Raw genomic sequence first — 22,370 nt, 5'->3', positions numbered from 1 at the left:
ATCATATATTAAAAAAATGTGCTCCATATGGTGGCCAACTCTTTCCAGGTCATTATGGTCACGAGCTTTGTACATACAGATCAGTGTTCGTTTAATGAGCCAGTTCACAACACCCAGAATGCTTTAGGCTGCCCCACTGAAGTCCGGGGCAGGACACTGTGCCCCTAATGAGCTTCCAGGAGGTTGGCACTCTATTTAAGTGGAGCAGGTCCTGGATTTCATGACGTTTCCCAGGGTGTAGAACTATGTTCTCCAGTAGATATATTCATTTGTGAGTTCAGCGAGCTGCCGGTTTTTGTTAAATTGGTGTTTCTAATTAAGTTGGAATGTCCTCTAAGATTCCGGACTTTAGTTTAAGTGCGTCCTCCATGGGCCACATAGGTTTAGCAGCTATTGGGGGATCTCTTGCAGGCCTCGTCGGGAGCACACATGTCAACTGTTCGAAATCAGACCTGAAAAAATCGGAACGAAATTTTCCTTACAGACTTTCATTGTAGCAGAGGCAATTTCCTGCGGTCGAAAGCTAAAATAAAGCCGTTTTGGCTTAAAGATGGGGAGTCTCCGGCCTGACTAGGCCTGTTGGCAGGTGTGCAGGGGGAGCCGAGACTCTGCACAGAGCGGGCCGCAATGATGGGGGCCTGAGCCCTCTTCTGCTGATGCTCTCTGGTCGTTGGGTTACATGTGGGAATAAACTGGCCTCTCCCCTTCTTCCGTCGTGTGGGCTCCAGCCCGGGTGGTTTGCTTTAGCGCTGTTACAATGACAGCACTGAATACCTGCTCCTGTCCACGTTCGCAGAGTTTGGAAAGCCCTGGGTACCAGACTGAGTTCAGGGTCTGTAGGGATCCTAAGAACTCGCACCTGTGTTACCCCGAAGACGTGTCTACGTTCATGCGAGAGAGGGGGGCACCCGGCCGCTTTTGCTGTGATTGCTGACGCGTCCTTCTGTTCATATTTCACTTTCAGCTCTCCTCACTCTGTCTTTCTTCTAATCTCTCTTGCCATCACTCTCTGTAATTTCTTAGATTCTTTCTCTTCACTAATATTTGTGCACTTTCCCTCTCCTCTATTGCTAAGTTTCTACTTTCCAGTAAGTCATGCTTTCTCCCCCTCATCTTTAATATTTCTTGTTCTCTCTCTCCGTTGTAATATTTCTCTCATATTGAATACTTTATCTCTTTTTCCTCACTAATATTTTTGTTCCATTTCTCCGTTATTTCCCCTGGTAAGTCTCCCACTCCTCTGTGATATTTCCTACCCTCTCCTCTGCAATATGGCTTGTTCTGTCTCTCCTCTCGCATTTCTCTCAGCCCCCCCCCCCAATATCTAACACTCTTGTTCTCTCTCGTTTCTTACATTTTTGTTCGCATTTCTGCATCTCATCTCTAGTCCAGTGCGCCTATCTCTCTCGTGTATGTGTAACTCCCTGCCTCCACTCTAATGCTTCTCTCGTCCATCACTCTCTTTTTCTCTTGGGATGCCTGTGGGTCCAGCTCTTTCTCTCTCGCACTTCCCTCTGTACCTGTCCCGTCACCTCTCTTGTCTCTGTCACGAGCCTGGCTCTCTCTCACCCCAGTGATAGCGCTCCGTTGCCAGTCCCGCGCCCTCCCCACCCCCTCTTTTACGAGTCTCGGGGAAGTGCAGAGAGGGTTTAAGAGACTGGCCGGCTCGGGGTGGTAATTAGAGGGCGGGCCCTGCGGGGGAGGAGGGAGGGAGGGAGGGGTGGCGGCGAGGAGAGGCCTCAGCCGCCGGCCCGGCCCATTCGCCCATTGCAGCTTGAGGTGAGCGGAGCAGCGCGGCGGCGGCAGAGCGGAGCCCCGGGACCGGCATGGCCTCATCGATGCTCGAGGCAGGTAACTCTCCCGCGCCTCTTACTCCTTCCTTCTCCTGCGCTGTGGGGTGCTGGGCTGGGCAGGACAGCAGCTTCAGGGACACGCGCGCCACTACCAGCGCCTGAGCGCGGCGCTTTATGCACACTTCTTGTTTCTGCCTGTCGTGGTGATCTGCGCTAAAGTGGAGTAGCAAGTGCGGCTTCTTTCAGTACTTGAGAGGTTGGAGTACTCTCTCTAGGTATCAACAGGTGCTGTTACTGGGAGCCCATGGTACTCGCAGCTGACCCAGCTGTTTGAAGCACTTTATGCACACTTCTGCCTGTCGTGGTGATCTGCGCTAAAGTGGAGTAGCAAGTGCGGCTTCTTTCAGTGCTTGAGAGGTTGGAGTACTCTCTCTAGGTATCAACAGGTGCTGTTACTGGGAGCCCATGGTACTCGCAGCTGACCCAGCTGTTTGAAGCACTTTATGCACACTTCTTGTTTCTGCCTGTTGTGGTGATCTGCGCTAAAGTGGAGTAGCAAGTGCGGCTTCTTTCAGTACTTGAGAGGTTGGAGTACTCTCTCTAGGTATCAACAGGTGCTGTTACTGGCAGCCCAGGGGGACTCGCATCTGACCCAGTTGTTTGAAGCACTTTATGCACACCTCTTGTTTCTGCCTGTCGTGGTGATCTGCGCTAAAGTGGAGTAGCAAGTGCGCTTCTTTCAGTGCTTGAGACGTTGGAGTACTCTGTAGGTATCAACAGGTGCTGTTACTGGGAGCCTAGGGGGACTCGCAGCTGCCCCAGCTGTTCGAAGCACTTTATGCACACCTCTTGTTTCTGCCTGTCGTGGTGATCTGCGCTAAAGTGGAGTAGCAAGTGCGGCTTCTTTCAGTGCTTGAGACGTTGGAGTACTCTCTCTAGGTATCAACAGGTGCTGTTACTGGGAGCCTAGGGGGACTCGCAGCTGCCCCAGCTGTTTGAAGCACTTTATGCACACCTCTTGTTTCTGCCTGTTGTGGTGATCTGCGCTAAAGTGGAGTAGCAAGTGCGGCTTCTTTCAGGACATGAGAGGTTGGAGTACTCTCTCTAGGTATCAACAGGTGCTGTTACTGGCAGCGTAGGGGGACTCGCAGCTGCCCCAGCTGTTCGAAGCACTTTATGCACACCTCTTGTTTCTGCCTGTCGTGGTGATCTGCGCTAAAGTGGAGTAGCAAGTGTGGCTTCTTTCAGTACTTGAGAGGTTGGGTACTCTCTCTAGGTATCAACAGGTGCTGTTACTGGGAGCCTAGGGGGACTCGCAGCTGACCCAGCTGTTTGAAGCACTTTATGCACACCTCTTGTTTCTGCCTGTCGTGGTGATCTGCGCTAAAGTGGAGTAGCAAGTGCGGCTTCTTTCAGTACTTGAGAGGTTGGAGTACTCTCTCTAGGTATCAACAGGTGCTGTTACTGGGAGCCTAGGGGGACTCGCAGCTGCCCCAGCTGTTCGAAGCACTTTATGCACACCTCTTTATTGAATTGTGTCATTTTGATCAGTGATAAAGTGGGCGTATGAAGTGCAGAGTGTCCCAGTACTTGAGAGGTCGAAGTACCCGGAGTCTTGAGTAGGAAGTGCGGTGTCCTCCGTATTTGAGGGGTAGAAGTACTCTCTAAGTAGTAAGTACCAACAAGTGATGTTAGGGAGAGGAGAGCCCCGCTGTACCTGCCCCGGCGGTGTGCAGCACTTTGTGTACACTACTTGCTTCTGTCTGTCACGCTGCCCGCTGCTAATGTGGGGCAGGAAGGGCGGATTCTCTCAGTACTTGGCAGGTAGCGGTACTCAGTACCAAGGAGAGCTGGAACTGAGAGTTCTGCGGTACCCGAGCCTCATGCAGCACTGTATCCGCACTTCTTGCATGTGATGTGAATCAGCTCTGCGGTGAGGGCAGGGAGTGCAGCATCTCTCGGTACCTTCGAGGTGCATACACTCATAGATGCCCAAACTGGAAGCAGCGATTCATGCAGCCGCTCGCCCTGTCCCTTATTGGCTCCTTCTCTGGGCACCGCTGCGCACTGAGAAAGGGATTGCCCAGGATCACAGTGCGCTCATAGGGGGAAGCCGGGATCAGAGGTGAGTTCCCATGACACCGCAGCGCGCAGATGAGCCAACGGGTCTCACCTCTTCCCAGTCAGTGATGTGAAGCATGCAAAGAACTCGCCGTGTCTTTGGGGCAAGGATACCCCTGAGATTTGGAATTGCCCTATAAAGTGGGATGCATGGGTTGAGGACCGCACGAGGGAAGCCTTCTCGCGTGTTTAATGTTCTAGGTAGAGTATAGAGACTTTACAGTAACGGAGAGCAGACTTCTCGGGACTTTGGAGACAAATAGGAATGTCACGGCCCAGTTTTCTTATGTAACTCCTAATACTGTGCGGCTGACTGTTTCTAAAAACTCGCCCTGTCGGCAGATAAGGGGCGCCTGTCGCAGTTCAATAAAGTGATTTATCCGGGATCACCCTCCTCCACCAATGTAGGACGCCGGCGAGGTCAGAAGCCGGTAACTCGTGCGCTAGGCGGCCCCTGGCGCCCCTGTCCGGCGACGCTCCTCGCAGGTGCTGCCCCGCAGGGAGGGCCACACTGGCAGCGCTAGGCGCTCTGTACTGCGTACACACCGCGAGGGGGTGCGGGGAGCCGTAGCTGGCTAAGAGGGGGCCCCTGCTGGCCCTGCTGTGGAAGGGGCCTCTTCACGGGCTGATTTAGAAGAGACATTCACTCCATGGGAATGCCCGGCTACTCACCCATAATCCCCATGTACTGCACGCAGGTGTATATCTCGAGTCTAGAGTGTCACCCATCACTGAGTGCCGGTAATACGTGTAGAGATGACAGAGGGGAAAGACGCTTTCTCAGAGTCCGGTGATGCTCCTGGCACTGTTTCTAAGGCGGGGGGCACTGGCAGCACAGGAGGCCTGAGATGAGACTATTGTACAGTAGTATTTACATAGCGCCCATCGCCCTTGGGTGGAACGCTGAGCTCCTTACTGTTCCAGCTGCAGCCTACACAGCGCGGGCTGTCTTGTTGGGAGTGGGTCCTTTCCGAAAAGAGAACTTGCATTTCTGACTGAAATACCATTGGCTGGCAGTGGAAGGACGTGTTTTCTATGCAGTAGAATACCACAGACTTCCGCTTGCCCTATCCTACTTTTCACTGCCTTCCATCTCATCCATTCCATGCTCCTTCACACTTCCTCTCACCTGTTTAACAGAAGAGTTACAACAACCCTACATGTATGTGTTTCTTTGAAAGCACTGCACTGTGCGCTTTCCCGTCTCGGCACTTTCGAGAGCAGGGTTTGTCCAGTCTGCCCGTGTTGCACCAGTGTGCAGCCTCAGTGAGCCATGGCAAAGGGAGTGCGCCAAACGAGTTCACGTCTTTGCTTGCACCATTAGATGACCGACATCAGAGGCCTGCCTGTGGCGTCGGACTGACTACTGGGCCTCGACTGAAGACGGTGCTCGAGCTTTCAGAGCCAGGACTGATACGAAATAACCCAGGTCTGAATGGAAACGGCGTCTCTTTACACGTGATGTTTACAGTGCTTTGAAGCAGAGAACCCGTGGCAGGAATTGCTACATACATTATGAAACCGCGAGGCCCGGGGCACAGGATGGGCGCTGGACAGATGTTCAGGGCTGATCACCTGAGAACTTTATTGGCACTGGGTCCCGGGGGCAGACAGTAGGATGCATTCCTGACGAACCGACCGTTTTTTATTCATCTCAGTGTGTTCTGGGCTGTCGAGGGAGGACAGCGGGGACTTGTAGGGATGCTTCTCTTGTGGTGATGCTGTCACAAGGTGGGCACCGCGGAGCGCGTGGACACCAGAGCCGTCCTGTCCGAGAGAGGTCTTCGTCCAACTGTCCGTGAGATGCTTCCTTGCTGAGGCCGAGGGCTGGAGGCGGCGCCCAGACACGGGGAGTGTGCTCACTACGTGCGTGCCCCGGTACTGAGACACACACACTCCTCATCGATGGATAGCGGGGATGCTACTGACTTCCACTGCCGGCGGAAACCTATTCCCGCCACTTTTCTTTTTGCGGATTTATACATCGCGAACTCGACCCGAAGGTATTGGAGCGCTTCACATGAGCACCGGCTACGTTACACAAGGGCACATTCATTTTTTTTGCTTGGCACTTTACTGAGGAACTTTACTGAGGGCCAGCCATTCCTCCTAAGGCGGGCCCTTTCCTTGTTCCTTATACAGGGCTCGCAGGGCAGCCGATGACTTGCCTCTGTTCCCCGCGTCCCTTGCGTGTCAGGACACGGGGTGGGCCCGGCCTCTCTCTCTGGCTGCGGTCGGTGAAGTCAGCGAGACACAGAGGGCATCTGCTCATTACTGTGCCAGGAAGGGGCTTTGAGTTCATTAACTCGCCCTTGAAACCCTAATGAGAGCATCACAACGGACCCGGAGTTTAACCGAGCTGCTTCCGCTGCCCCAGGGCCTCGGAACGGTCTTGACAACTAGGACCCTCCTTGCAGACTGCTGTCCCTCTTTGCAAGCATCCCGGCTCTGTCTCTGCTAACACCTTCTCAGACTCTGCAGACACCTTCTCAGACTCTGCAGACACCTTCTGCAGACACCTTCTCAGACTCTGCAGACACCTTCTCAGACTCTGCTGACACCTCCTCAGACTCGGCAGACACCTCCTCAGACTCTGCAAACACATCCTGAGTCTCTGCAGACACCTCAGACTCTGTGTGACTCAGGAGGTGTCTGCAGACTCAGGAGGTGTCTGCAGACTCAGGAGGTGTCTGCAGAGACGGTGGAGGTGTCTGCAGGGACGGTGGATGTGTCTGCAGAGACTCAGGAGGTGTTTGCAGAGACTCAGGAGGTGTTTGCAACCACCTCCATAGTCTCTACAGACACCTTAGTCTCTTCAAACACCCGGCCGTAGTCTCTTTAGACACCTCCTCAGTCTCTTTAGACACCTCCTCAGTCTCTTTAGACTCCTCTTTAGACACCTCCTCAGTCTCTTTAGACTCCTCCTCAGTCTCTTTAGACTCCTCCTCAGTCTCTTTAGACTCATCCTCAGTCTCTTTAGACTCATCCTCCTTCTCTTTAGACTCATCCTTAGTCTCTTTAGACACCTCCCGGGTCTCTGCAGACACCTCCCAGGTCTCTGCAGACACCTCCCAGGTCTCTGCAGACACCTCCCAGGTCTCTGCAGACACCTCCCGGGTCTCTGCAGACACCTCCCGGGTCTCTGCAGACACCTCCTCGGACTCTGCAGACACCTCCTCGGACTCTGCAGACACCTCCTCGGACTCTGCAGACACCTCCTCAGTCTCTGCAGACACCTCCTCAGTCTCTGCAGACACCTCCTCAGTCTCTGCAGACACCTCCTCAGTCTCTGCGAATGCCTCCTCAGTCTGCAGACCCTACTCAGTCTCTGCAGACACCTCCTCAGCCTCTGCAGACAACTCCTTAGTCTGTGCAAGCACATCGTCAGTCTGTGCAAGCACATCAGTCTGTGCAAGCACATCAGTCTGTGCAGACACCGCCTCAGTCTGTGCAGACACCGCCTCAGTCTGTGCAGACACCACCTCAGTCTGTGCAGACACCACCTCAGTCTCTGCACACCATCCTCAGTCTCTGTACACACCTCCCCAGCCTCTGCAGGCACCTCCTCAGTCTCTGCAGGCACCTCCTGAGTCTCTGTAGACCTCTCCTCAGATTCTGCAGACACCTCTTCGGTCTCTGCAGACACCTCTTCAGTCTCTGCAGACACCTCTTCGGTCTCTGCAGACACCTCTTCAGTCTCTGCAGACACCTCTTCGGTCTCTGCAGACACCTCTTCAGTCTCTGCAGAAACCTCTTCGGTCTCTGCAGACACCTCTTCGGTCTCTGCAGACACCTCCCAGGTCTCTGCAGACACCTCTTCGGTCTCTGCAGACACCTCTTCGGTCTCTGCAGACACCTCTTCGGTCTCTGCAGACACCTCTTCGGTCTCTGCAGACACCTCTTCGGTCTCTGCAGACACCTCTTCGGTCTCTGCAGACATCTCTTCAGTCTCTGCAGACATCTCTTCAGTCTCTGCAGACACCTCTTCAGTCTCTGCAGACACCTCTTCAGTCTCTGCAGACACCTCTTCAGTCTCTGCAGACACCTCTTCAGTCTCTGCAGACACCTCTTCAGTCTCTGCAGACACCTCTTCAGTCTTTGCAGACACCGCTTCAGTCTTTGCAGACACCTCTTCAGTCTCTGCAGGCACCTCCTTAGTCTCTGCAGACACCTCCCCAGTCTCTACAGACACCTACTCACCTCCTCAGTCTCTGCACACCCTCCTCAGTCTCTGTACACACCTCCCCAGCCTCTGCAAAAACCTCAGTCTCTGCAGGCACCTCCTGAGTCTCTGCAGACACCTCAGACTCTGTGTGACTCAGGAGGTGTCTGCAGACTCAGGAGGTGTCTACAGACTCAGGAGGTGTCTGCAGAGACGGTGGAGGTGTCTGCAGGGACGGTGGATGTGTCTGCAGAGACTCAGGAGGTGTTTGCAGAGACTCAGGAGGTGTTTGCAACCACCTCCATAGTCTCTACAGACACCTTAGTCTCTTCAAACACCCGGCCGTAGTCTCTTTAGACACCTCCTCAGTCTCTTTAGACACCTCCTCAGTCTCTTTAGACTCCTCTTTAGACACCTCCTCAGTCTCTTTAGACTCCTCCTCAGTCTCTTTAGACTCCTCCTCAGTCTCTTTAGACTCCTCCTCAGTCTCTTTAGACTCATCCTCAGTCTCTTTAGACTCATCCTCCGTCTCTTTAGACTCATCCTTAGTCTCTTTAGACACCTCCCGGGTCTCTGCAGACACCTCCCAGGTCTCTGCAGACACCTCCCAGGTCTCTGCAGACACCTCCTCGGACTCTGCAGACACCTCCTCGGTCTCTGCAGACACCTCCTCGGTCTCTGCAGACACCTCTTCTGTCTCTGCAGACACCTCCTCAGTCTCTGCAGACACCTCCTCAGTCTCTGCAGACACCTCCTCGGTCTCTGCGAATGCCTCCTCAGTCTGCAGACCTACTCAGTCTCTGCAGACACCTCCTCAGCCTCTGCAGAGAACTCCTTAGTCTGTGCAAGCACATCGTCAGTCTGTGCAAGCACATCAGTCTGTGCAAGCACATCAGTCTGTGCAGACACCGCCTCAGTCTGTGCAGACACCGCCTCAGTCTGTGCAGACACCACCTCAGTCTGTGCAGACACCACCTCAGTCTCTGCACACCATCCTCAGTCTCTGTACACACCTCCCCAGCCTCTGCAGGCACCTCCTCAGTCTCTGCAGGCACCTCCTGAGTCTCTGTAGACCTCTCCTCAGATTCTGCAGACACCTCTTCGGTCTCTGCAGACACCTCTTCAGTCTCTGCAGACACCTCTTCGGTCTCTGCAGACACCTCTTCGGTCTCTGCAGACACCTCTTCGGTCTCTGCAGACACCTCTTCAGTCTCTGCAGACACCTCTTCGGTCTCTGCAGACACCTCTTCGGTCTCTGCAGACACCTCTTCGGTCTCTGCAGACACCTCTTCGGTCTCTGCAGACACCTCTTCGGTCTCTGCAGACACCTCTTCGGTCTCTGCAGACACCTCTTCGGTCTCTGCAGACACCTCTTCGGTCTCTGCAGACACCTCTTCGGTCTCTGCAGACACCTCTTCGGTCTCTGCAGACATCTCTTCAGTCTCTGCAGACACCTCTTCAGTCTCTGCAGACACCTCTTCAGTCTTTGCAGACACCTCTTCAGTCTCTGCAGGCACCTCCTTAGTCTCTGCAGACACCTCCCCAGTCTCTACAGACACCTACTCACCTCCTCAGTCTCTGCACACCCTCCTCAGTCTCTGTACACACCTCCCCAGCCTCTGCAAAAACCTCAGTCTCTGCAGGCACCTCCTGAGTCTCTGCAGGCACCTCCTGAGTCTCTGCAAACACCTCCTGAGTCTCTGCAAACACCTCCTGAGTCTCTGCAGACACCTTCTTAGTCTCTGCAGACACCTACTTAGTCTCTGCAAACACCTAGGCCCAGTCTCTGCAAACACCTAGGCCCAGTCTCTGCAGACACCTCCACAGTTTCTGTAAACATCCGGCCCCAGTCTCTGCAGACACTTCCTCAGACTCTGCAAACACCTCCTCATTCTCCGCAGACCCTCCTCAGATTCTCCGCAGACCCTCCTTATTCTCTGCAGACCCTCCTTATTCTCTGCAGACCCTCCCCAGCCTCTGCAGACACCTCCCCAGCCTCTGCAGACACCTCCCCAGCCTCTGCAGACACCTCCCCAGCCTCTGCAGACACCTCCCCAGCCTCTGTAGACACCTCCCCAGCCTCTGTAGACACCTCCCCAGCCTCTTCAATCACCTCCTCAGCCTCTTCAAACACCCGACCCCAGTCTCTGCAAACACCTCCCCAGTCTCTTCAGTCACCTCCTTAGTCTCTCCAATTACCTCCTCAGTCTCTGCAGACCATCCCCACTCTCTGCAGACACCTAATCAGTCTCTTCAATCACCTCCTCGGTCTCTGCAGACCCTCTTCGGTCTCTGCATCTCTGCAGACACCTCCTCAGTCTGTGCAGACACCTCCTAAGTGTCTGCAGACCCCCCTCAGTGTCTGCAGACCCCCCTCAGTGTCTGCAGACCCCCCCTCAGTGTAGTGTCAGTGTCTGCAGACCCCCCCCCCCCCCCCCCCAGTGTCTGCAGACAACTCCTCAGTGTCTGCAGACAACTCCCAGTCTCTGCCGACACCTCCTTAGTCTCTTCAATCACCTCCTCGGTCTCTGCAGACCATCCCCACTCTCTGCAGACACCTAATCAGTCTCTTCAGTCACCTCCTTAGTCTCTGCAAACACCCGACCCCAGTCTATACAGGCATGTCCTCAGTGTCTGCAAATACCCCGCAGTCTGTGCAAGCACCCTTGTAATCTCTCAGCTTTTTCTGTACTTTGCCTCCGGGAGCTCTTGTCTAAGGGCACCAGAGGTGATTTTCCATGTTCTATTACATTCAGGGCAGGAGGGTGGGGTCACCTGCCGGACAGGCAGGGAGCCCACTTCAAAGAGGGCAGGAGCCGAGGGACGGAGCGGGCAGGAGTGAACGGCCCAGCAGGCCTCTGGAGCAGCTGCTGAAAGGCGGCAGAGGCGCGTTTCCTTCCTTCTAAAACGGGCTTGCAGACGACGGTAGGTGAGCTAATGAGGCCTTGTCCCCCTCGAGTCCAGGATAAACGTCCCTGCGTGTACCGGGCACCGGAAGTGTTGCACAACAGCACTCCGGGCGAGGCTTATTTGAGGCAGATGCTGTGTGTGAGTAACTGCGACATCTTTACTGCATGAAAGCTGCGGCACCTTTTATGTGCTTCTTCGTGGTTATTAGGGAAGGTATTCCTTGTACAACATAAGTACAGCGCCACTGCTTGGGAGCCCCTGCTGAATACCAATCCATGCTGTATGTAGCGCTTCCTAGCTCTATTCCGCAGTTTGTAAGCGCTGTGTCGCACAGACTCGCCCGGGGGTGCTGTGCACATGCTGTGTGAGCACTCGTAAAGATTCTTTCTTTACATTGTGTTTTACTCATTGGTGTGGGCCTCTATTTATGTACTTCTACGCGTGTAGTAGTGCATCGGGCCTGCGTTGGAAGGAGTGATGTGTCTGCTTTGGCACCAGAACCATTCATTCCAGCGCCTAGATACAGTTTTTGTATTACTGGCTAGGTAAATGTTTTTTCCTTTTAATTATGCAGTGTCAGGGCCAAGTGTGTAATGTGTGTGAGCGCTCTTGGCGAGAGAGGTATTAACGTGCCACGAGGCGATGATCCGTCTGCTCCGATGGTGGGGGAGATGGCGATGGAAGCGCTTCGCTCTTAGCCTGGTGTCGGGTGAAGTCTGCTCTGGTTGTGCCGTAGCTGGGCGAGGACGGTCTCAGGGTACCGTCAGCGGCGGTGTTCCTGCTGTGAGGGTGGGAGGGATATTAAAGGCGGGGGTCAGAGAGAGCTCGGTGGGTTCTGTAGTTGATAGCGAGTTGTGGACAGTGGACACTCCGGGGGCACTGCGGATGGATCAACTCAGGTTGGGTTTCCTCTGTGCTGCTGCAGGTGTGCAGAAATATTGAGTTTGCTGGGGTTGGTGCAGTGTACGAGAGATGTGTGAACTCCAAGAGTGGGTGAGATGCCCAAGGGAGTACTTCTGGTTTTTGTCCATATCTGAGCGACATACTTGAGTTCTTGATTGGATGAGGCTGGAGCTTAGCAAGGGAGGGAATACTCAAGCTGTTTCCGGGCTGTTTTCCTGTGTGTCACACATAGTGCTTGCACTACCGGGACAGTATGAACGTCAGATCTGTATATCCCGAGTGAGCGACATGTTAAGAGGAAGCATTTCAATGTTAGAAGGGTGCCAGGGGGAGGTCTCTTAACGAAGGGCAAGTGGCAGGGTGAAATCTGCTCGGATGGGCAGGAAGCTATCCGATCCGTTGTTTCTGTTTGAGGGCAGAGGAAGGGGGGATCTGAGCCCACTGCAGTGGAGCAGTGCCTTCTTAAGGCATGGGCACGCTGGTCAGTCGCCCACGGGCCCCACGAGCATAGGGGCCCCATTCTAATCTATGCAACATTTTTTTATTCCTGTGAGTGGCTGTGTAGGCAGGGCCCAGTGCACTGCTTTGCCCAGGGGCCTATAATGCTAGGGAGTGGAAGAGGCCGGAGGTTGTAGTGCAGTTATACTCAAAGTACAGCCCAGGGGCCGCGGGCCCTCATGACCTTTACATGCGACCTCCTGGGCAGCCGCAGCAGCACTGGGATGTTGTTTTCTCAACTCAGCACTATCATGAAAAAAAAAGTTAATTATACAGCAAGCACTTAAAGTTAATTGCAGTTAGGCAAAGGAAGAAACTAAGCCCTTAACTTTAGGATCACCTTTATTTCTAAAGACAGCCACTAGATATATATGCCTTGCTTCCCCTACACTCACTTTACACCCCCCCGCTGGCATCAGTGCGGCCCTCGGTCACACCATAGGCCAAACTTTGCGGCCCCCGGGAAAATGTTTGTGAGTACCCATGTTGTAGTGGAAGGGCCATAGTGCCCCACGGCTGATCTCGGGTTGTGTTTGGTGTACATCGTCTTTCCGTATAGAGACAGGGTGCTTGCATTCTGCAGGGCAGTTGTGGGTGAGATCTGTCAGCTCTGAGGGTCCGTGATATTTTAGGGGTTCTTCAGTATTCGCGCAGAAGCAGGTGAGATCTGTCTGATCTGAGAGTGGGTGAGATGCCAGAGGGCGTGCCTTGATATATATAGGTTCTGAAGTGGGTGAGACTGAATCTTCTACAGGAGCCCCCACCCCCAGTCTTACCAAGAGCATCTTACGTTGAGTGTGTACCGAGGGGTCAACTGCCTGGTATCAGACACTCTCAGGGTGAGATCTCTCTTGCAGGAGGTTGGGTGAGAGTTAATCTAAGAGGAGAAATATTACAGCGTTAAACCGGATGAAAAGGATTAATCTTTTCAGTTCCCACTACTGAGTGAGTTTCTATCAGATAATCAGTGGTACAGAAGGGGCGCTTTAAATGCCTGGAATGCATAACATATCACCATGGTTCACATTCTGTTAACAGTAGTGCACCGGCCCCTTTCCACATAGACCTCAAACCACCTGGCAAAACTGATAAAACCCTGCAGGCAATTGTCCCTCCCATATTCAATGACCAATAGGACCCTAACACCACTGAGAATATGCAGAAATGCTCAAGGAGAGCACCCGTTCTCACACCTCTGGCAGTGGACATGGAACAAGGATATCCTGAACACCAGTCTATTGAAATACAGTAGCGTCAAGTAAATCCTCAGAAATCGCCTAGTTTAAGAGACCCACAGCACCTAGAGGCAGAAGACAAACCAAAGACCACCAGGAGAAACTCAAAGAGCGTCACCCCACAGAGCAGGTCAAAAAGGAAAAATGTAAATTATAATAACTCATTGTTATTATGATTTTATTTTTGCGTTGTTGCACAGCTGGGTTGGGGCGGGGCAGGGCTCTCACAGAGGAGCTGGAGGAGGAGGGGTTACCACTCTCTTAAGTGCGCATGAGGGTTTGGCGGCCGTCTCGGGATGGCCGAACCAGCATGCACACTTTGCATGTTCTCCACCCAGGCTGTGGTGAAGACCATGTCCACGCTCCCTGTCCCCATCTGAGCGCCGAACCACGCCGCTCAGACCAATCACAATGCTGCATTGTGATTGGCTTAGGAGAACCTGGAAGTCTGGGTGTTTCCTGCTCCTGCTTCCTGCCCTGGAATCCTGGCGGCGGGACGCAGGCAAAGAGGACCGAGAGGCAGCTGCGGCGGCACACAGGTAAGTGATTGTTTAATATTTTTTTTATTCTCACCCCCTTACCACGCCATTAAATAGAAGCCACCACCGGCATCAACTAGAGACAGAGGAGCCTCCATTACACCCAAAATTAACTGTAATACTCTCTGGTTGGGGAACAAACATTATTAAGAGCAGAAGGACCACCTGGCTCAGGAAGAAGAGATCGCCAAAGATAATCAAGAAACCTCACTGCTCAGTAGCAGAGAACAACGAAATACCGCCAGCAGAAACCTCAAAATCTTCCAAATGGAAGATTGAACGGCACAGGCAGAAGGGAGACCACCGCACAGCACCAGAAAAAAGAACTACACAAGGCCAAACAGGAGGATGGAATCTAACTTTTCCCGTTGAGTATGAAACCCGTCATCCATTAGAAATAGTGGGCCACCATATATTACCAGAAGGAGCATCGAATCCTCCAGTTGTATGTAATCCAGTAGTGATCAGAGAAGGTGAACAACTAGATAGCACTGTATGTAGTATTATACCCTTCTAGTCTAGTGTAGGAAACCAGCAGCACTCGGGGAGTAGACACCATATTTCATGAAGAGAAACATCGCACCCACGCGTTCTAGGAAATCCGGCACAGAGAAAAAGGAGGTTCACCCATAGATTTAAATGGATGTCCCTTTTTTTCCATTATATTGAATTTAAAAGGGGTCCCTTATACTCAGTAATTTCCCCATTCAAGGTCCATATTTGAACTTCGGATCCCAACCTTGCTGAATTAATACCACCAACAACTGTTAATACCACCAACTTATAGCTTGCCTTTCAGATGTTAAAGAAAACATGACCAACAGCTGCCTTGACTTAAAAAAGAAAAAGATATGTGCTATTCCTTTTTGGTTTTCCATAATAGCCGTGATGTTTTCACGTACTGCCGCAGCCCAAGGCCATCACCCTCACGCCTATTCCCTTTGTAAATCTGGGCTTCCCATTTAACTGAACCTTTAGCTCCTGCCACAAAATGTTCTTTGTAGGTTTGATTTATTACTATAAGAAAATTCAACGTCGGTGCCTGATGCGGAACTGTAAGTTTTATGACTGGAGCAGGGAATGCATGAGACTTAAAGTTTAGCTGTTACACCATGATGATGCGAGGGCTGAATTTTCAAAAATGGACCTTTAAAAATATATATATATTATAGAAACCATTTGGAAACTTCACTTTTTCTGAAATAGCTGGTGTGCATGTAATATCGCAGTGCCTGGCCTAAATAAGCCATCAGTTTCAAAGGCCTCAGCTTATCTTTGTCCCATTTAAACAATTTATCGCATGGGACCGACTCATTGTCTGCTAGAAAAAGTAAACTCAGGCTAATGAAAACAATCGCAAGCCAAGCAGAAAAAACTGTATCTGTAGTCAGGCCTACTGGAATATATATAACTATTTGAAATCTGGAAAACAGAACGTAGTGAACTTGTAAGTTTATTAACACCAAACGAATGTATTCTACTGAGTATTAAACCTGGTAAAGTCAATGCATCGATGCTATATTCCCCCATAAGCACAAATACCTTACATTGGAATGCGTTTCACTTAACAAATTAGTGTTATCTGGGCGCCATAGTCTTTGTTTACATTGAATGAATTGTGTTAAAACACCCGATATTGAGTTGCAAAAGGGAAGAATATGGCTGGATAGATGATGCCCAGTGTACACTGCGGGCTCTGGAAACATTCATTGTGTCGGTACTGAAATACATCTTTGCGTCTGTGTGAGTATACATACTAACGTGGCTAGAGGTGGACTGAGTTTGCAGGCCACACTGTCGCCTGAAGGGTCAGTGTTAGACTGAAAGGGTTGGCTGGGCATTGTGGCTCGTGTATATCACTACCCAGTGAATGCCATGTCTTCAAGGACATGCCAAGACGGAATGTCAGTACACACTCCAATCCTATACAGAACCAGAATTCCTCTGCAGGTTGAGCTAAAGATTAATTGGTCATGATGCCTGCATCCATCTGTCCAGCATCTGTCCATCTATATGTCTGTCTCACCATCTATTTGATCCTGTGTGTGTTAGTGCCACTGTAAGTGTGTTGTCTGTCTGTGCGTATGTCCCATTGCGTATGGGTGGCTTTGTTTGCTGTGGTGCTTGTAAGCCAGTTGATCTGTGCTCAAAAGAGGGTGCTTGTCGACTTGTACCCCCATTTGTTTTTTGGCCCCACTCTGCCATACGTGCCTGTATGTATTGATTGTGACTATATGTTTTATCTGAGTGTAAAGTGCAAGGTTGCAAAAAGACTAAAAGAAAAACGTGCAACTTCTCAGCACCCACCGTACACCTTATCCATTACTCGGTCATCCTTGGCCTTTTATTCTTCCCATTGTCTATGTTTACCTGCATGTGTGTTGCCTGTGAGTGTAGGTTTTTCTATATGGTTATCTGTGACCGAGTTTGTCTTTTTTTGTATGTGTGTATATGCAGCTTTATATAAATAGGTGCTTGTCAGCTCTCATTGTGCATGCATGCCAGAAAATCTGTTTACCTGTGTTGATCGGTAATTAGACGTCTCCTATTATTATGTGTTCTCCGTGTGTGATTTTGGCCAATGTACATTCGTGGGTGGCCTATTTCTATGGTGCCCACATGCCTATTGATCAATGTGCAAGGGTACCTGTATTTCTATTTGTATGTGTAGCTGGTTGCCTACAGGTCTGTGTGCCTGGCTGCCTTTGTGTTAGGGTGTCAGCGTACACTTGAGTGCCTTTCGATCAGTGAGTGTAGGAGAGAGTAAGTCTCGCGACCTCTGTACTTGGGTGCCTGTGTGTTAGCGAGTGTGCCCTTGTGCGCCTGTTGATCTGTGAGCTGGGGAGAGTGTAAGAATGGTGACCCCTGTTCCATTGTGTCTGTGGTTTAAATGTGAGTGTACACTGTGCGACTGTTGGTCTTTGAGCATAGCAAGGGTCACTGGAATTAGAAGGCCAAATTAGTGTAAATGTGGTAGCCCCTGTGCTTGGGTGCCTATGTGTGTTTGCATCTGAGTGTACACTTGTACACCTCTTGATCTGTTATTGTAGGAGAGTGTAAGTCTGGTGACACCTGGGCCTGTGTATTAGGAGTGAGTGTATACTTGTGCAACTGTTGATCTGTAAGTGGAGGAGAGTGTACGGCTGGTGAGCTCTGTGCTTGAGTTTCTGCGTGTTAGGGGTGAGCGTACTCTTGTGCAACTGTTGATCTGTGAGCCCAAGAAAGTGTAAGGCTGGTGACATCTGTGCTTGGGTGTCTGTGTGCTAGGAGTGAGCATACACTTGTGCGAGTGTGGATCTGTTTTTGGTGGAGAGTGTAAGGCTGCTGACATCTGTGCTATCGAGTCTGTGTGCTAAATGTGAATGTACACTTGTGCGATTGTTGGTCTTTGAGCATAGCGAGGGCTACTGGAATTATGCGGCGGAAGAAGGCCAAAGTATGTGTCATGGTTGGCTAAATTATGCGGCAAGAAAAGTAAAATTATACAGCGTAATGCACATTTACTGATGGTATTACTCAATTAGTTTGTAATTTTTACACTTGGCAATACTGTCTGGGCATAGGTTGTATCTCATTAGTACCAGTTTAACACCCAAACATAGCAATAAGCAACACAAAGGTGACCAGTCAACTTCTCCAGAGAACTTCCACGGTGCGGCGAGACTAGTCGCTGCCGCATCGTTTAGTAACTTTTGTACTGTTTGGGTTAGAAGCTATTTTTCTGTTAAAATCTGCAGATTATGCAGCCGATAACGGATTATGTAGCAAATGCGGCAAATCCATAATTTTGCAAAAACCGCTGCAGCCGCACACTCGCATAATTCCAGTGGCCCTGCAGAGGGACCGTAATTTTAATGGTCTCTGTGCTTGGGTGCCTGCATGTAGGCAGTGCTTGAAATTGAAAAATAGAAGTGCAGGTACTCTGTACCAGGGTACCTACTTGTTTTTGAGAAGTGCCGGTACTCTCCAATTAAAAGTATAGCATCTCTCTTGAGAGGTGCCGGCACTCTCCCTCTCAAAATAACAAAGTGCCGGCAGTCCGTACCGGCCCAGTTAAAGCACTGCATGTAGGTCTGTGTGGTAATGTGTGCCCCTGAGCTTTATGGTTCTGTGTTCATGCACTATACAAGTGAAAAAACTATCGGCTTTGTCACTTCTTGTTACAGCTGCACTTGTTTCAGCTCCACAGTCTCCTTCCATCCCCAGTACTCTTCGGTACACCATCCTCCGTGCCCTCTTCACCTCTCGCTCTGTGTATGTCAGGCTGCCGTTATCACCTACAGCTCGCCCAAAGAAAGTAAATAATTGGTCTCTCTTTCCCTGTTGGGAAATTGGCTCTCTTGATCCATGTGCACACTGACTTTGAGCCTTATCCATAAAATAATTAAAGCCAACTCTTCCCCCTTACTTTCCAAGTCTTGCCCTAGCTTCTGTTCCTAGCCTCACTCTGAGTTCGACAAGAGGCTCTTCGTCCCACTCCCCGGTGAGCACAAGACCCCGGGTGGGACAGAGTCTGTCCCAAGATGGCGTCCTAGTCACCCTCTGCTGAGACAGGAAGGAGAATAACCGGCAGTACACAGGGACAGCGTCCAGAGGCGTTTAAGTCCCCGCCGAGCCTATGCGTACTTTAACCCACTCACCTAATCCTTATAGGTCAGCAGAAAGTAACTATTTAATGTGATCTGTACACCAGCACTCTTCCTCCAGACTTTACCCAATGGCAAAGCCTTTGAAATGATATGCTCCGAAGATCACATCGCGTCAAAGACATGACCTCGTCGGCCAAAGAGGTATTCTCAGAAAAAGTTCAGAATCACGGACACGTTTTTCCAGGGAGGTTGACATCAGTTTATGTTAATTGCTTCCAAGAGCCAGCCTGAGGTAAGACTGTTTCTCCAAAGTCCCCGCACCACGCAGCTTAACATATCTGTGCATGAAAGGGCGCTAAGGTTGCCGCCTCATGGGCAAGATTTATGTGGTGGGACGAGCACTTGCCACAGGGCCCTCAGGCGGCGCTCTCCGCTCTGCCCGTCTCACTCACGTACAGTGCGTGCACCGTTCCTCGTCACCCCATAATCACAGGATCAGACTCAGAAAGTTACCTGGACGCCCACACAGGCACCTTGTGCAATCAATCACAGGCATTCCGGAAATGCTCCCTCCCATTCCGTCACGTCACATTCCAGGCGTGCAGAACCTACCCGGAGGCACTGTAGCTGGACCCGGCGGGGCATGCATGCGGCTGGACGCGGTGATACTGTGGGATCCTGAGAGGCGCATCTTTGGCTGATGGTACTTACTGCGCACTTCAAAACAAGCCACGTTTCACATTTGTATAGTAACCGCCACAAAACGACCTCTCGTCGATAGAAGTAGAAGTCGCGTAATTAACGAGCGCAGTGGTACTCCTTTCATCGAGCTTGGATGGAAGAAAGACCTCACTCGGTAGCCAGTAGTGGAACAAGGTGCATGTCTCGCCTCCATTCCTCTTGCTTCCTCTGTCTCACCTGGAGTGCAGAGGTTGTGAAGTTACCACTGCCGGTGCGGCATCTATGATCTCCTTATAGAAGACCCTACAGGGACGGACACCGGGTCAGAGGTGCCGTTCAGTTTTGGACAGCCCCCAAATGCCATTCCAGCAGGCGTCCCCCTAATTACAGGTATGGCAGAACAAGACCCCAAACGCCCCCCAGGCTCCGAGAGGAAACTCCCTAGTGTGGGAACATTATTTATTTTTGAAGATGGGCCTGCCATTGAGAGACCTATCTTCAGAAATAATGTACGTGGGAATAAGTGCACCAACCACACAGGCACGACGTGGCCGACCGTGGCCTAGTTTGTATTTCTGCCATGTATATAGGTCAAGTGACAGCACAGCATTATAAAATGTCGTGTAAACCAAGGACTGGTCACCAGACTGGATAATCATATGTTCCCACGGACCTAAAGTCCTTTGAAGTGCCAGAACAAATCTGGTTACATAAACCATGCAAAGTCTCACGAATGAACAACCTACAGTGAGCAAGCAGGAAGGGCCTTGAAAAGTAACCGAGTCTTACTCCTGAGTTCTTCCACGAGAACAGCATGTCACCGTAAAGCACATTTTGCTGCATGCTTTGTCAATAAGAAATAATCACACAATCAATATTATGAATGCTCCAAAAAACAGAATGGAGGTGAGGCCTAGTAGAAGCCTAGTGTGACCTATGCTTGGAAAACATTGTTGTGTCCATCACAGCATTATTGTTTCGATTTAAAAAAGGTCTGCATTAATAAGGAAATATGATTTTAATCAGAAATTGGCATTAACAATGGTCTGGGAGTGTTCAAAGCATTTTGTAAAACCCGATAAATGCTCAAATAAATCTCTGTTTTGTGTTTACAAAATCACATTAAAAAAGTCCGTCTCAAGATTGAGATCTTATTTTAAGCCTCTGCTAAAAGGTCGTGCATGTTAGTGAAATTATTACAGTGGAGGACGTTGAGCTGATAAAGTAGTTGGTTTCTGGCACTAAACTTTTTTGCGCTGGAAAATAGTCATTAAAGTAACATAAATAGTTCTTTGCACTGCTTTCTGCTACAAGTTGTGTGAAGAGGGGCTTTCTTTGCATGGTACATGGGCATTCCAACGCTACCACCCATGGTTTTTGACACTAAGCCATATCCACTGAAATTAATTTACTGAATTAAAATCCCAGTCTGTAAGGTTCTGCTGCTAGGAATGGTTGGTTAGTGGTAGAGTTGCTCCCCACTTCTGCGTGATTCAGACATGCTGCATTACACTCTGGGGGTTCGATTGGTTTGTTACTGAATTAAAGTCCCAGTCTGTAAGGTTCTGCTGCTAGGAATGGTTGGTTAGTGGTGGAGTTGCTCCCCACTTCTGCGTGATTCAGACATGCTGCATTACACTCTGGGGGTTCGATTGGTTTGTTACTGAATTAAAGTCCCAGTCTGTAAGGTTCTGCTGCTAGGAATGGTTGGTTAGTGGTAGTGTTGCTCCCCACTTCTGCGTGATTCAGACATGCTGCATTACACTCTGGGGGTTCGATTGGTTTGTTACTGAATTAAAGTCCCAGTCTGTAAGGTTCTGCTGCTAGGAATGGTTGGTTAGTAGTAAAGTTGCTCCCCACTTCTGCGTGATTCAGACATGCTGCATTACACTCTGGGGGTTCGATTGGTTTGTTACTGAATTAAAGTCCCAGTCTGTAAGGTTCTGCTGCTAGGAATGGTTGGTTAGTAGTAAAGTTGCTCCCCACTTCTGCGTGATTCAGACATGCTGCATTACACTCTGGGGGTTCGATTGGTTTGTTACTGAATTAAAGTCCCAGTCTGTAAGGTTCTGCTGCTAGGAATGGTTGGTTAGTGGTAGAGTTGCTCCCCACTTCTGCGTGATTCAGACATGCTGCATTACACTCTGGGGGTTCGATTGGTTTGTTACTGAATTAAAGTCCCAGTCTGTAAGGTTCTGCTGCTAGGAATGGTTGGTTAGTGGTAGAGTTGCTCCCCACTTCTGCGTGATTCAGACATGCTGCATTACACTCTGGGGGTTCGATTGGTTTGTTACTGAATTAAAGTCCCAGTCTGTAAGGTTCTGCTGCTAGGAATGGTTGGTTAGTGGTAGAGTTGCTCCCCACTTCTGCGTGATTCAGACATGCTGCATTACACTCTGGGGGTTCGATTGGTTTGTTACTGAATTAAAGTCCCAGTCTGTAAGGTTCTGCTGCTAGGAATGGTTGGTTAGTGGTAGAGTTGCTCCCCACTTCTGCGTGATTCAGACATGCTGCATTACACTCTGGGGGTTCGATTGGTTTGTTACTGAATTAAAGTCCCAGTCTGTAAGGTTCTGCTGCTAGGAATGGTTGGTTAGTGGTAGAGTTGCTCCCCACTTCTGCGTGATTCAGACATGCTGCATTACACTCTGGGGGTTCGATTGGTTTGTTACTGAATTAAAGTCCCAGTCTGTAAGGTTCTGCTGCTAGGAATGGTTGGTTAGTGGTAGAGTTGCTCCCCACTTCTGCGTGATTCAGACATGCTACATTACACTCTGGGGGTTCGATTGGTTTGTTACTGAATTAAAGTCCCAGTCTGTAAGGTTTGCTGTGCTGCCTGAGCTTCTGGTGCTAGGAATGGGTGGTTCGTAGTAGTGTGGCTTCCTGCTTGTACGGAGTTTGGATGTATGTATTGCACTCTCCGGGTTTGAATAGTGTGT

The 22,370-nt window shown here is 50.6% G+C and overlaps 1 protein-coding gene across 5 annotated transcripts in view; it reads left to right on the top strand.

Moving 5' to 3' along the window:
- The first annotated feature begins 1,765 nt into the window (after positions 1-1,765).
- Positions 1,766-22,370, top strand: part of SP7 (Sp7 transcription factor) — a 50,725-nt gene continuing 30,120 nt past the window's right edge. The window contains exon 1 of one of the 5 annotated variants that reach the window (XM_085654671.1): positions 1,766-1,851. In XM_085654671.1, coding sequence (XP_085510797.1) covers positions 1,827-1,851 — 25 coding nt within the window. In that variant the 5' untranslated portion in view covers positions 1,766-1,826. Of the gene's footprint in view, positions 1,852-3,902; positions 3,919-10,920; positions 11,002-14,144; positions 14,162-22,370 lie in introns of those variants that run through there. The other 4 variants (XM_085654675.1, XM_085654674.1, XM_085654672.1 and 1 more) reach the window with 4 other exon arrangements.

This window comes from Triturus cristatus, chromosome 4_1, assembly GCF_964204655.1.
Source record: "Triturus cristatus chromosome 4_1, aTriCri1.1, whole genome shotgun sequence".
Lineage (NCBI taxonomy): Eukaryota > Metazoa > Chordata > Amphibia > Caudata > Salamandridae > Triturus > Triturus cristatus.
The sequence above is the reverse complement of the archived record's forward strand: the minus strand, read 5'-3'. Positions and strand labels throughout refer to the sequence as shown.